Below are 13515 nucleotides of genomic sequence, written 5' to 3'. Positions count from 1 at the left end.
GACTATCCCTTTAACATGGAAGCTTGTTTCGAGATAGATAGATAGATAGATAGATAGATAGATAGATAGATAGATAGATAGATAGATAGATAGATTCAGATAGATAGATAGATAGATAGATAGATAGATTCAGATAGATAGATTTAGTGTTTAGCGGTTAGCGAAACAGCCTTAATTAACCCAGTTTGAATGTTCCAGAGCAAACAGTCTAATTTAACGAAGCATTGTGGCTGTTCACTATTAAAAACCTTATTAGTGATACTGACTCCTCTAATGACCTACTAATGATTTTGCATACTGCTTCACCATGGTTACTGTGATACCTGCCAAATCGGGTCACATAGGTTTCCAGTAAGATAAATATGGAAAGGAAAGGACAGGACAAGACAGGACATGACGTGTGGCCAAGCTGGACATTCCCCCCACCTACAATCCCTGCCGGACCTGAGAATCGAACCCGCGACCTTCGGGTTACACGTCCGACTGTCTAACCATTAGGCCTCGACTTTTTGAACAATGCTTAAAAATGGTGTAGTTTTCTCAATAGTTTGACTGCTAAAATCCATTTTACTAGCTAAATATGCAAAACTGCAATGCCATTTCCCTATCTGTCGGTCACTACGAGTTATGTCGTGCCCCAATCATCTCTGACTTTAAGAGAAAACGCCAGTGAATATTGGCTAGTGGATTTTGCATACCAGAGTCACTCATATAAATAGGCGACAGGTGCATCCACTCATCAGATTTTTGCTTCGGAGCCGAGTGGATTGACGTGTTGATCTCCACAAAGCCATTCATCATCTGTCTGGAAGCTGTTCTGGTTGGCGTCACGGTGCAAACAGCGATTCCCCTGGGCACTTCAACTAAAAGAGCAGATTTCCTAAAAGAGCAAATAACGGTCGATTCGCGTCTTTTTAAAGACGTTGTTCTGGCCGTGTCCTCTTGGTTCCGGTCGTTTCCTATCCTCCGTCGATAGCCACGATCGTTGTCTTCAGTGTCTGGGCATCCACCACGCTGAAGCTTTTTTCATGCATGGTTTATACGTTCGTTTTGAGCGTGTAACCAGGGCAGCGCTGCGATCGCGCCTCTCTCTCCACATGGGGATGGTGTCTGCCTCCCCCATCCTCACTACCCTCGATGGCGGGGTGGCTAGGGGGTACGTTGACATTCCCCAGGTGGAGAGTGTGGTTGCGGTGCACCTGTGCTCGCAAAACGTCGCCACTTGGAGGAATCGTCTTCATCTCCACGAGGCTTGCAGTGCTACGGGCCAAGCCGCCTCTGCCCTGCATGCCATGGCTATCCTGCGAGCACACCAAGGGTCAAGGGTTATGTTCAAGGGTCGGGCATGGTACAGTACAGGGTCCTCCCCTTCGGGCTCTCCCTGTCCCCTCGTGTCTTTGCGAAAGTCACGGAGGGCGCCCTTGCCCCACTACGGGAAGTGGGCATCAAGATCCTCAACTGTTTTGAGCATGGCCCGCATGTGAAAACAGTTGTGCAATCACAGGAACCTGGTGCTCCGGCACCTCAGCCAGTTGGGGCTGGGAAAAGAGCAAGCTCTCCCCCGTGCAGAGAAACTCTTTTCTCAGTATGGAGTTAGACTCTGTGATTGTGGTGGCGTGTCTCACCAACGAGCGTTCCCAGTCCATGCTGATCGGCCTGAGTTCCTTCAGAGGCAAGATGGTGGTACCACTGAAACACTTTCAGAGGCTCCTGGGGCATATGGCATCCGCAGCTGCAGTCTCGCCACTTGGATTGCTTCATATGGGACTACTTCAGCACAGGTTACACTCCCGACTCCCGAGATGGGCATGTCGCCACGGTACAGTTCGCGTGACCATCACGCCAACGCGTTGTCGCTCATTCAGCCCCTAGACAGACCTTGTCTTTCTACGGGTCGAAGTACATTAGAACAAGTCTCTTGGCATGTCATTGTCACGATGGATGCCTCCAGCCTCTGGGTTCTGGAAAGGGCCTCGACTGCTTTGTCAAATTAACTGCCTTGAGTTGCTGGCAGTGCTACTAGCCTTGCAGCGGTCCGGCTTGGCTAGCACGTGTTGGTCTACATGGACAACACTGCGGCTGTCTCGTACATCAACTGGCAGGGTTGTCTATGATCATGTCGCAACTCGCCCGCCATCTCCTCCTCTGGAGTCAGACGCAGCGGCGTCCACATCCTGGGGGAGCTCGATCATGCAGCCGATGTGCTCTCACTACAGCTCACGTTCCCCGGAGAATGGCGACTCCATGCCAAGATGATCCGGCTGTTCTGGAGTCGATTCAGGGAAGCTTAGGTAAACATGGTCCTCCCATGGCCAGTAGTATGACTCCTGACCGAGGCCCCCTTGGCAAGGACGCACTGGCGCACAGCTGGCCTTGGGTATACCCAAGTTTGCGCTTCCCCCAGTGAGCCTTCTCGCACAGACACTGTGCAAGGTCAGCGAGGACGAGGAACAGGTCATGCTCCTCATGACAGCCCCTCCTGTCGCATTCCTCTGAGGAAGGACCTCCTTTCTCAGGGGCCCGGCACCCACGTCCAGATCTTAGAACATCCATGTGTGGTTCTTAGATGAGACGTGGCAGACTTGAGTGTTTTGTCCACCGGCGGTGGAAGACACTTTCATTCAGGCCAGAGCCCTCTCTACGAGGCAAACTCTTGCCTTGGAGTGGAGTCTATTCGCGATCTGGTGTTATTTTCGCCGAGAAGACCCCTGAAGATGCACGATTGGAGTAGTGCTTTCTTTCCTGAAATATCTTTTGTATAAAGAATGGAAAATCACATGTATTCTGAATCAGCGTATTCAGAATTGTCTGGAGTCTACATCACAGGTAATTGTTACTGTACTCTAGCTGTCATGATCTCACAAATTCCGGCTCCTATTTGGATTTCATATTCCTTTCAGCCCACCACAGAAAAGGTCAACTGCAGTAGCACAGATCTCATCTGAGACAAGGCTTTCCTTCTTTTTGTCCTCCAACCTCTTGCACATTTGCCTCTTGTTTTATTTGAGCCCTTTGTTTGGACCTGAAGCCGATGGACCCTTTTGTAGCTACTTTACATAGCTTTTATAGCTACATAGTGAGATTCTGAATGGTGTTTAAATAATTCACCATTTGTTGTTCCTGCGGGTACCAAGGTCATTGAATTTGCGCTGGGGCGATGGGAAGGTTACGACCTTTGCATGGCATTTGTCTGTCACACGCTTGTTTGTCAGCATTTACAATGCCATAAGGTTGTGATGGAGTTCAGGTTGTGGCGCTTTCCATGGACCCCTTATGTCATCACGACATAACTCGTAGTGACCGACAGATAGGAAACGTCTCGGTTACATACGTAACCCTCGATCCCTAATGGAGGGAATGGAGACGTTATGTCCCCATGCCACAATCTTGAACCATCACTGGGTGCCAGGGACACGTTCTCAGCTCCTCAGCGGAAACCTGATGAGTGGATGCACCTGACGTACACCTGACGTTTATACCCGTATGCACGGGGAGTGGCTCAGGTATGCAAAATCCATTAGCCAATATTCATTGGCGTTTTCTCTCAAAGTCAGAGATGATTGGGACTCCCAAGTGAATCCCCTAATGTTGTCACAACATAACATCTCTGTTCCCTCCATCAGGGAATGAGGGTTACGTACGTAACCGAGACGTTTCTTATAGAGGAGCTATTTCTTTTAAAAAGAGCCATGTTTCAAATCTGTCAAATCTTCTTTTCAAAACAATCATAATATCCTCCTAGTCTAAACATGTTTAGCATACAGTTCTCACTATGTGAACTTTAGCAAGCAGAATTATTTAAACACCATTCAGAATCTCACTGTGTAGCTATAAAAGCTATGTAAAGTATCTACAAAAGGGTCCATCGGCTTCAGGTCCAAACAAAGGGCTCAAATAAAACGAGGAAAATGTGCAAGAGGTTGGAGGACAAAAAGAAGGAAAGTCTTGTCTCAGATGAGATCTGTGCTACTGCAGTTGACCTTTTCTGTGGTGGGCTGAAAGGAATATGAAATCCGAATAGGAGACGGAATTTGTGAGATCATGACAGCTAGAGTACAGTAACAATTACCTGTGATGTAGACTCCAGACAATTCTGAATATGCTGATTCAGAATACATGTGATTTTCCATTCTTTATACAAAAGATATTTCTGAATATTTAGTTGATTTGTTGTTGTTTTGTTTTTGAAGTGTTTATAGTTTTCATCTAACATCAGGATTTTTCTTTTCTTTTTTCTTCTTTTTTTATACATTTGATGGATTTCAGTCACATCCAAACCTATAGGGATTATATTTTCCCAGTGATTATTTTGCACAAATATATCAATGACGGTAAAAATAATAATGTAGCACAACATTAATACTGTTTTACTTGCTTTAATGTTTACTCTGGAAAATTATACATGGATTCTCAGTTAAATTGAGGGAAATATATATTTTTAATAAAGTGTTGGTGCTTAATTTCATCTTAAAGGTACTGTATGAGGTTTGAAGTTTTGATCATAGTTTCAAGATTTTTAATTATTATTGTTTTTTTGTTGTTTTTTTCTAATAACAATCACCAGGAAACATTTCTCAATGCTTAGGTCACTGTTTTAAAACTCTTCACACAGTTCTACTAAGGAACCTTCAGCGTAGCACAGCTGTTAAATTCACATTCAAAATGCAATAATACCACCAAAACCCTTCATACATATCTCAAATTAACTCATTGTTCCTATAACAAAGGTTGTCAACCAAGTTTGTTTCTTTTGTTTCTGCTGCTAGAATTAACTGTTGTATATGTATACATGGTCTATATACAAAATTATTCCTGTTTACCCTTTTGTATATAGGTGGTAATGAAATTGAAAGACTAAAACTGTGTATGAGTTCACGTACTTGTTTTGGTAGCGTTTCAGTTTGGAAATATATTTCAATATGGTATTACTGTAGAAATGGAGCAGATTGCTGTTTTATTCAGTTTTGTATTATGTTATGTTTTGAACATAAGTTTAACAGTGTTGAAAAAAGTATGCCAACATGCAAATTGTGTTTTTTGTGGTGGTTGTCTATGTGAGAAAATAATTCAATTTGATGGAGTCATTGAATTCATTTTGTGCCAAAGCTATGATAAATGATCCACAGTTTATCCCATGAAGACTGCTGTTGTGCTTACTGTGAGAAGTGTTTTGAAAAAGTGACCCAAGTGCTGATAAATGGGTGCTAGAGACTGTAAAAAAAAAAAACTGTAATAGCATTTGCAAGCATTGTGTTGTGAAACATGTAGGCCACAAGATGGCAGTAGTATTTCTTGGTTTGCTAATCTGAAAAGAAAAAAATATATTTCAGGTTTTCTCTGCTGTCAAACTAATCTGTAATTCAGTCAGTGTGTGGATACGACTAGATAAACACATATTAGATTCCTCAGCATCATAGTGAAGTGAATTAACTTTATCTACTGTAGCTGTATTGGAATAGCAGCAGCACATGATTAAAATCAAATTATGTTTAGACCTAAATCTGAATATTAAATCATCTGAAACTACAGTGCTTTTGTCCAGAATGCCTGTTTTTCTCAATTATTGCATTATTATTTCATTACTTAGTGTTGTCTGGGTTACAAATCAGATTATGTAAACAGCATTATGCCTTTTTCTAATCTTCAAAGATAATTTATGACTAATTAATGTGTAAAGGTAATTTAGCTAAATCGTTCAAGTCTTCCATGTCGTATGACTTTTTAATTAATATTGTTAGCTACCGGGAAAAACAACATTATTTCTGTTTGAAAACCGAGTTGGACTGAACCATGAACCAAGGAAACATTTTGAATAGGTCAGACTGAGAATAATGACGAGAAATAATAATAAGAAGAAGAATCATGTGACACTGAAGACTGAAATAATGGCTGCTGAAAATTCAACTTTGCCATCACAGGAATAAATTACATTTTAAAATGTATTAAAATAGAAAACAGTTGATTTCAATTGTAATAATATTTCACATGGTCTGTGGTGTTCACATGAATTATCTTGCTTATTTATTTTACTGGTTGTTCAATGAGCAAAAATAAAGTCTACTGCAGGCATACGCAATTAGATAAGTGATTACAGACATTCCTTATCATCTTGAAGCTGAATTGCTTGGATCCACTGGAGTGTTCTTTTTGCTTTTTTGTTGTTGATGTTTTTTTGTTTAGTTTTTTTTTTGGAAGGGGGAAAAAGTATGGTTTATTTTATATGCCAAAAACAATTATTATAATAAAAAATAAGCAACTTTTTTTTTTTTTTTTTTGTCAAAAAAATGGAAGAATGCTGTTTTTGTAACATGGGAAATATGATTTTCAAAGGACAAGTTGCTGTCTAATATAACACCCAGATTTTTGACTTTAGAGGACGTAACAGTACATCTGTCTAGTTGTAAATTGTAATCCAAGAGATTCTATGTACTGTTTTTTTTAGGCTGTATCTATTATTTATATCACATGACTTAAAGGGAATAGTTCGGCAACACTTTAGATTATAGGGAACACATTTACTATTAATTAAAAGAGTTTTTTTGGGATCTAAAATATGGTTATGCAGAATAAGGCATTAATATGTGCTTAGTAAGTACTAATAAACAGCCAATATGTAATTAATATGCAAGCTAAGGAACTAATAGTGAGAATCGGTCCTTAAAATAAAGTGTCACTCAAAAATGAAGATTCTGTCATCATTCATTCACCCTCATATTGTTCCAAATCTGTGTGAATAAATACATCTTTTGTCCAAATAAACTCTTAATAAACCTAATTTACTGGTTATTAATCACTAGTAAGGTATGGGGTAGGATTAAGGAATATAGAATATGGTCATGCAGAATAAGGCATTAATATGTGCTTTATAAATTCTAATAAACAGCCAATATGCTGGTAATATGCATGCTAATAAGCAACTAGTTAATAGTGAGAATTGGTCCCTAAACTAAAATGTTACAGAGTTTCTGTCTTCTGTTGAGTACAAAGGAAGATATTCTGAAAAATGATGGTTGCCATTGACTTCCATAATATGGGAAAAATACTATGGAAATCACTGTCAACTGTTTAGTTACCCACGTTCTTCAAAATATCTTCTCTTTTGTTCAACAGAAGCAAAGAAACTCACACGTTTGAAATAATTGGAAGGCGAGTACATTTTCATTTTTGGGTGAACTATTTAAGAATATATTCAGGATTTACTGAAAATGTACTAACCCTCAAGCCAAGATGTAAATGAGTTTGTTTCTTCATCATTGCATTGCATTGCATCACTTGCTCACCAGTGGATCCTCTGCAGTGAATGGGTGCCGTCAGAATGAGAGTCCAAACTGCTGATAAAAACATCACAATAATCCACAAGTAATCCACATGGCTCCAGTCCATCAATTAATGTCTTGTGAAGTGAAATTTAGCATTTTATGAGAAACAAATCCATCATAAAAGAGTTTTTAACAATTAAAACATTGCTACTGACCAAAATACCAATTCTCTATCCTTAATTACGCTTCCTCCATTGAAAAAGCCCATAGGTCTCATATGACAAACACACAATTTGTGGATTACTTCCATTACTTGTGGATTATTGTGATGTTTTAGCAGATATTTGGACTCTCATTCTGACGGCACCCATTCACTGCAGAGGATCCAATGGTGAGCAAATGGTGAAATGCTTAATTTCTCCAAATCTGTGAATGATAATTGTGACCTTGGACCACAAAACCAGTCTTAAGTCGCTGGGGTATATTTGTAGCAATAGCCAAAAATACATTGTAAGGGTCAAAATGATTGATTTTTCTTTTATGCCAAAAATCATTTGGACATTAAGTAGCGATCATGTTCCATGAAGATATTTGTAAGTTTCCTACTGTAAATATACCAAAACTTAATTTTTGATTAGTAATATGCATTGCTAATAACTTCATTTGGACAACTTTAAAGGCGATTTTCTCAATATTTAGATTTTTTTTGCACACCCAGAATTTCAAATAGTTGTATCTCGGCCAGATATCGTCCTATCCTAACGAATCATACATCAATGGAATGCTTATTTATTCAGCTTTCATGTGATGTATAAATTTAAATATTGGAAAATTGACCCTCATGACTGGTTTTATGGTCCTGGGTCACAAATTAAAAAAAAAACTCATCTATATCTTGGATGTCCTGAGTGACGTATGCCAGACTTCTCCAATCATTTAGTTCGACCTAAACCCCACCCCTTTCTTAAAATCCAATCAACAACCGAGGGATAGAACCAAGTTCCTGGTCTACATTTTTTTTTCTTGTTTCCTAATTGGTTTTACTCAGATGAAAAAATAAAATAATACTAAATAATGGTGATAATTTTAGCTTTGTTCATAATAACTGACATTTCTTGCCTACTGAAGTAGGTTAGGTCACTGGTTCATCAGCCAATGCACTGAACAAGCTGTCAAACCGGTGTTAGTTTCTAGCGGTGGCTGTTGCTTTGGGAAATGGAAGTATCCTCTCTTTCCTGACCGTCACAGGCTGTCATGACTCACTATACTGGCACATCTGTGGGTAGCATATGCACCTGTGGGAAGGTCTCTGTCCCCTGTCTCTCGCTGTCTTACAGCTGTCATGCATGGCTGGCGTCCCTGCTCTCTTCTACCATCAGACTGCCTTGACAAGGACATGTGTCCGGTCTCTAATGCCTGGTCACCTTGCTCACTCTGTCTGAGCCTGTGGCAGTATGGACTAGTTGTGTCAAATCTGGAGCAATGCATGTCTGTCATGTGGAAACAACGTGCCCGCGTGCCATTAGGGGTAGACAGCTTTCACTTAACCTTCTTTGATTACCAACTTTGACTTTCTTTCGTCTGTGGAACAAAGAGAGGGAACTGGAGTTTGCAGGTTTCCAAAGAGTATGATACCTTGAGAGTATTCTATAAAGGTATATTCACTGCTGGTCAAAAGTTTGGAATAATTAAGATTTTTTTTATGTTTTGAAAGAAGTCTCTAAAGCTCACCAAGGCTGCATTTATTTGACCAAAATAACTGTTTTGCATTTTAATATTTGAAAATGTCATTTAATTCTGTGATGGCAAAGCTGACTTTTTGGCAGACTTTACTCTATTCTTCAGTATCACATGATCATTCAAATCATTCAAATTGTAATTTGCTTCTCAATAAACATTTCTTATAATTATCAATTTTGAAAATGTTTTTCCAGCTGGAAACCATTAAACACTATCATTAAAAATGTTAGATTAAGATAAAAATAATAATAAATAGAAAAAAATACAATAGAAAACAACACATTTAATTGATCAACAGGAAATACATATTTATTGTAACAAAAGCTTTCTATTTGAAATAAATGCTGTTCATTGAACTTTCTACTCGTTAAAGAATCCTGAAAAAGTATCAGTTTCCACGCAGCAAAAACTGTTTTCAGCATTGATAATAATAAAAACCATTATCAATAACTGAGCGACAATAGTTCTTTTGTAAATTGTAATAATATTTCACAATATTACAGTTTTTACTGTATATTTGACATACTAATTGAAGTCTTGTTGAGCATAAGAGACTTCTTTCAAAAACATTTGAGAAATCTTAACGTTTTGTGAACCATTCTCAAAAGAATGACTCATTCATTCCTGTAAATTGCGTATTGAAAACGTTTTAATAGATAATTCCAGTCTTTTCCTCACACAAAGCTATTGTATGGCTTCAGCAAAGCTTCAAATATAATTTGACAGCCCCAGGTTCACTTTTTATTGTCAAGTCACATTTATTTATATAGAGCTTTATACAATACAGATTGTTTCAAAGCAACCCTGCAGTAAAATAAACAGGAACTTGTGAAACAAAAAAGCAGCTCTACAGACAATAGTGATATTCAGCTCAATTTAGTCTAATGTTGATTCAATTTAGTTCAGTAACAGGGTCAGTGTTGCAGAATTCATCAGTTATGAAACAAGTTCAGTTCAACTATAGTTCAAAGACAATAGTGTCATCATTCAGCTCAAGTCAGTTCAGATGAACCCCAGCATCAAATTTTAATAAAAAAGTAGCAAGTGCAGTCTTCCAAAAATGTTTGGTCCTCCAAAAAAAGTTCATACTGGATTGGAAAGAGTAAATGATGACAGAATATGCCTTTTTGGGTGAATTTCCCTTCGGGTTTCAGCATAGCAGAACATCATGTTCTCCAGTGTGCTTAAAACGACTCTTATGCATCTCTCTGAGCATGACAGTAGAGGCGTTACGACACTAAATCTTTCTGCAGCCATCCTGTTTTCCACCTCCTTTCCTCCGCAGTCTCTGCTGCTTTATCAGAGGGCTTCCATTAGGTAAATTAAGTTTTACAGAGGAGGACGGTTTAATAGACAACCCACTCGTCTGTATGATACGTGCCCACTCTTTACGAGATTGTATTGTAATTCAGGTTTGCCCAGGGTGATGATGTTGACTGCCTAGCAGGTCTCAAGTCTCAAAGTAATTAAATGTCAGGTGATGTTACAAAATGAAAAATAAATCAGGAGGTACGGCGTGGGCATAAAGGAAATGAAAGTGTACTCTCAGTACACACTCGCCCTCTCTAGACACCTTCTGATGGTTTTTCTTATAAATGTACCAAAACTCTTTGATTAAAAGTTCATCCTGTGAAATAGTTGCAAAATTGCAGTGACGGATGTTGGATAATTTTGAGTCTCTTTAAATGATTCATTAGCTTGCATTGGCACATATTTCCTGAAATGCTTCGGCGTTTATTAGTGGTGTTTACTAAGGCAAGTATCATTACTAATGCTCATGCTTACAGTTTTCAACAAGAATCTGAAGGTGCGTTCACACTAACAGCAATTTACAGTGTTAAATCGACAGGAAGGCATTCGTTTTCAATGAGAGTTGGCAATTACCAGCGGCTTATGCAAGAACGACTGCAACAAAGCAGAGCTTCAATTTAAAGTCCGCATGAACCATATGTTGCGACTGACTTTACTTCAATATTGTGATGTATTTCAAAGTAAAACAGAATATTGAATGAATAAATCAGAGGGCAGAGCTTGATTTTAGCGCACTTCCTTACCATATTTAGGCTGACAGTTGGAGGGGTGAGGTTTAGGTTGTTCAACCCAAGCTCAACAGAGGAATGCCATTCCAGAGGGGAAGTAAATTTTGATAATTAGATTAAAGATTATGAAGACAAACATTTGTGGATTAACTTGCGCTGATTAATTGTTCACTGCATGAATAGTAATGTGCACTAAGTAAAATGGGGTCAGTTTTGATTTCATGAGGACTTTTATGACTTTTATGATACATCAATCTGACGATTGTCCATTGGCCAATGTAGGGCCATTGATGAGCCTCTGTTGGCCTAGTTTTTGTCACTAGTTGAACTCCTGTCTGTGTGTTTTTTTTTTTTTTTTAAATTGAGCATGTTGAATTGGAGCTGTAGTTCGTCAGTGAAAGTTCACTCTGGTTAGCTGTTCAGCTTAGTGAAAAGAGAAGAAACGGACAGAAGTAATGAAAGCATTTAAAAGACTAATTAAAGAGGGCTTCTCATAATATATCCACAGCCCTAGTGGTGCGTTCAAAATCACACACTGTCCGAGTACTACATTTGAAATTGAACTAGGGCTGGAAGATATGGCCAAAACAATTATCACAATACAATTTTTCATATCAGTTGATATTGATAATTATCTTAAATAACAACATTCAGTAAACTGTTTGCACTACAAACCAGTGTGTTCATAATTAAGGTAATACATTAAAGGGGTCATCGGATGCAAAATTCACTTTTCAAGTTGTTTGAACATAAGTGTGTTGGAAGTGTGTATACACATCCATCCTATAATGATAAAAATCCACCCAGTGGTTTTAAAAAAAATCCCTATTTTAAAATCCTCTTTCTCAACTCCTGTCAGAATGCGTAACTTGTCCTGCATTGTTTTTTACATGAATATATGAATTACATCTTGAACTTTATGGCTTGTTGAGGAGATTCTCAATAAGGATTTGAAGGATGAATCTGAGATACTGGTATGCATCTAGATCTTGGGATCTGAATTTTATTAAGCAGTTAGGCTCTTTTGACTCAGCCAAGTAAGAAACCACCAAACAACCACCCAAAATGCTCTATCTGCCACATAGCAGCTAAAGCCAATTCAGAACATATAAGCAACCTTATTGCTGGCATTGTGGAGTGAAAAACCATTTGTTACATTGCTACTGCAATGTTTTTATTGCTGTTCCATTGCTCGAGTGCAGATGTTGTAGCCGACAGGCTCACAGTAAATAATCTAGGTGTTCTTGTTGCTTTTTCGTTTTGCGGTAATTCAAGTCTAGCCATTTGAACTGAGACCAAAAGTGGTTCAATGTGCCTATACTATACACATGGCTAGAATGACAGGCCATTTTGTCAACTAACAGAAAAAGCCTAATCCCGGTGGGCTGTGAATTGGCTGCCCAGGCTGCTCATTGAAATACAAGAATGATTTGTCGTCTGAAATGCTGTGCCCAGCTATAGATTACCAATTGCCTCTGCTCTCCAACACATAGCTGTGCTACAGTCGTTTTGTTAACCTCCGGTCTTCATTCTTCGTGCAAACACTTTTCGGTTTGTTTGCTACCTCTAAAATTACCTGTCAATCATCACCCCCAAGTCACCCAACGAATATTTAAAATGCTCGATTCGTATAGTGTTGCTCCAGCTAACTCTGAATGCATGTTTTTCTTTAGCGAAATATAGATACATACTGTATTATTCAGAGAGAAATTACAGGTACCACAAAAATGTAGTCCAATGAGATTTCATGGGGGTTTTCTACCACATTCTCTTTTCTTCCCTCCATTCATTATCAGAGACAATTTGTTTTTGTTTTGGTACCTTCTACTCCAGAACACACTCGGTCTCAGTCAGTTGTGTGGAATTGAGAGCTGCATACTGAATTTAATTTCAGCAGCCACTCATGTATGAAGTCGCAGACAGCCGTGCTAAAGCAGACTCTTTCGTCTGTTCCTGAGCTTTGCTGGCCTACATGAGGGCCAAAACATCATCCCACCGCTCAAACTAACAGACTGTGGGCAATCGCGGAGGGAATGGCTGATGGTGGTGAAGCTTTGGCTTCTTCAGCCCACTGCATATTAATGTAGCTAGATGAGAGGGTGCTTCAATTTTACGGAACACAAAACAAGTCATTTGTTTAGTTATTACCGCAGGCAAAGTTTGAAAACATTACATTTAAATATGACTTGCTTTGACTGCTGTTAATACTGTTATCTATTATGTTTTTTTTTCCTCAGGCCTGGAGGTGGCGATATGCAAATCGAATCTTTGACATATGTGGACCAACTTCCAATGGCTGAAATTATTCATCAGGTAAGACTATAGTTGTTGTTGAAAAGTGTAGATGAGGAAATGGTTGGAAAAAAGCATGCTGAGGGTTTAACAGTATGCTTACTGAAACCCATTATCAACTGAAATATGTATTTCATTCAAAGGAGGTGAATCTAGATCACTCACCTAAGCAACAGCTTTTCCAT

The 13515-nt window shown here is 38.9% G+C and overlaps 1 protein-coding gene across 1 annotated transcript in view; it reads left to right on the top strand.

Annotated features, from left to right (window-relative positions):
* Window positions 1-13515, top strand: part of LOC306881096 (GPI-anchor transamidase-like) — a 45318-nt gene that overhangs the window by 17358 nt on the left and 14445 nt on the right. The window contains exon 10 of the mRNA XM_079435006.1: window positions 13276-13351. Within this exon, the coding sequence (XP_079291132.1) occupies window positions 13276-13351 (76 nt within the window). The remainder of the gene's footprint in view (window positions 1-13275; window positions 13352-13515) is intronic.

The sequence above is a fragment of the Barbus barbus genome, assembly GCF_936440315.1.
Source record: "Barbus barbus genome assembly, chromosome: 15".
NCBI lineage: Eukaryota > Metazoa > Chordata > Actinopteri > Cypriniformes > Cyprinidae > Barbus > Barbus barbus.
The sequence above is the reverse complement of the archived record's forward strand: the minus strand, read 5'-3'. Positions and strand labels throughout refer to the sequence as shown.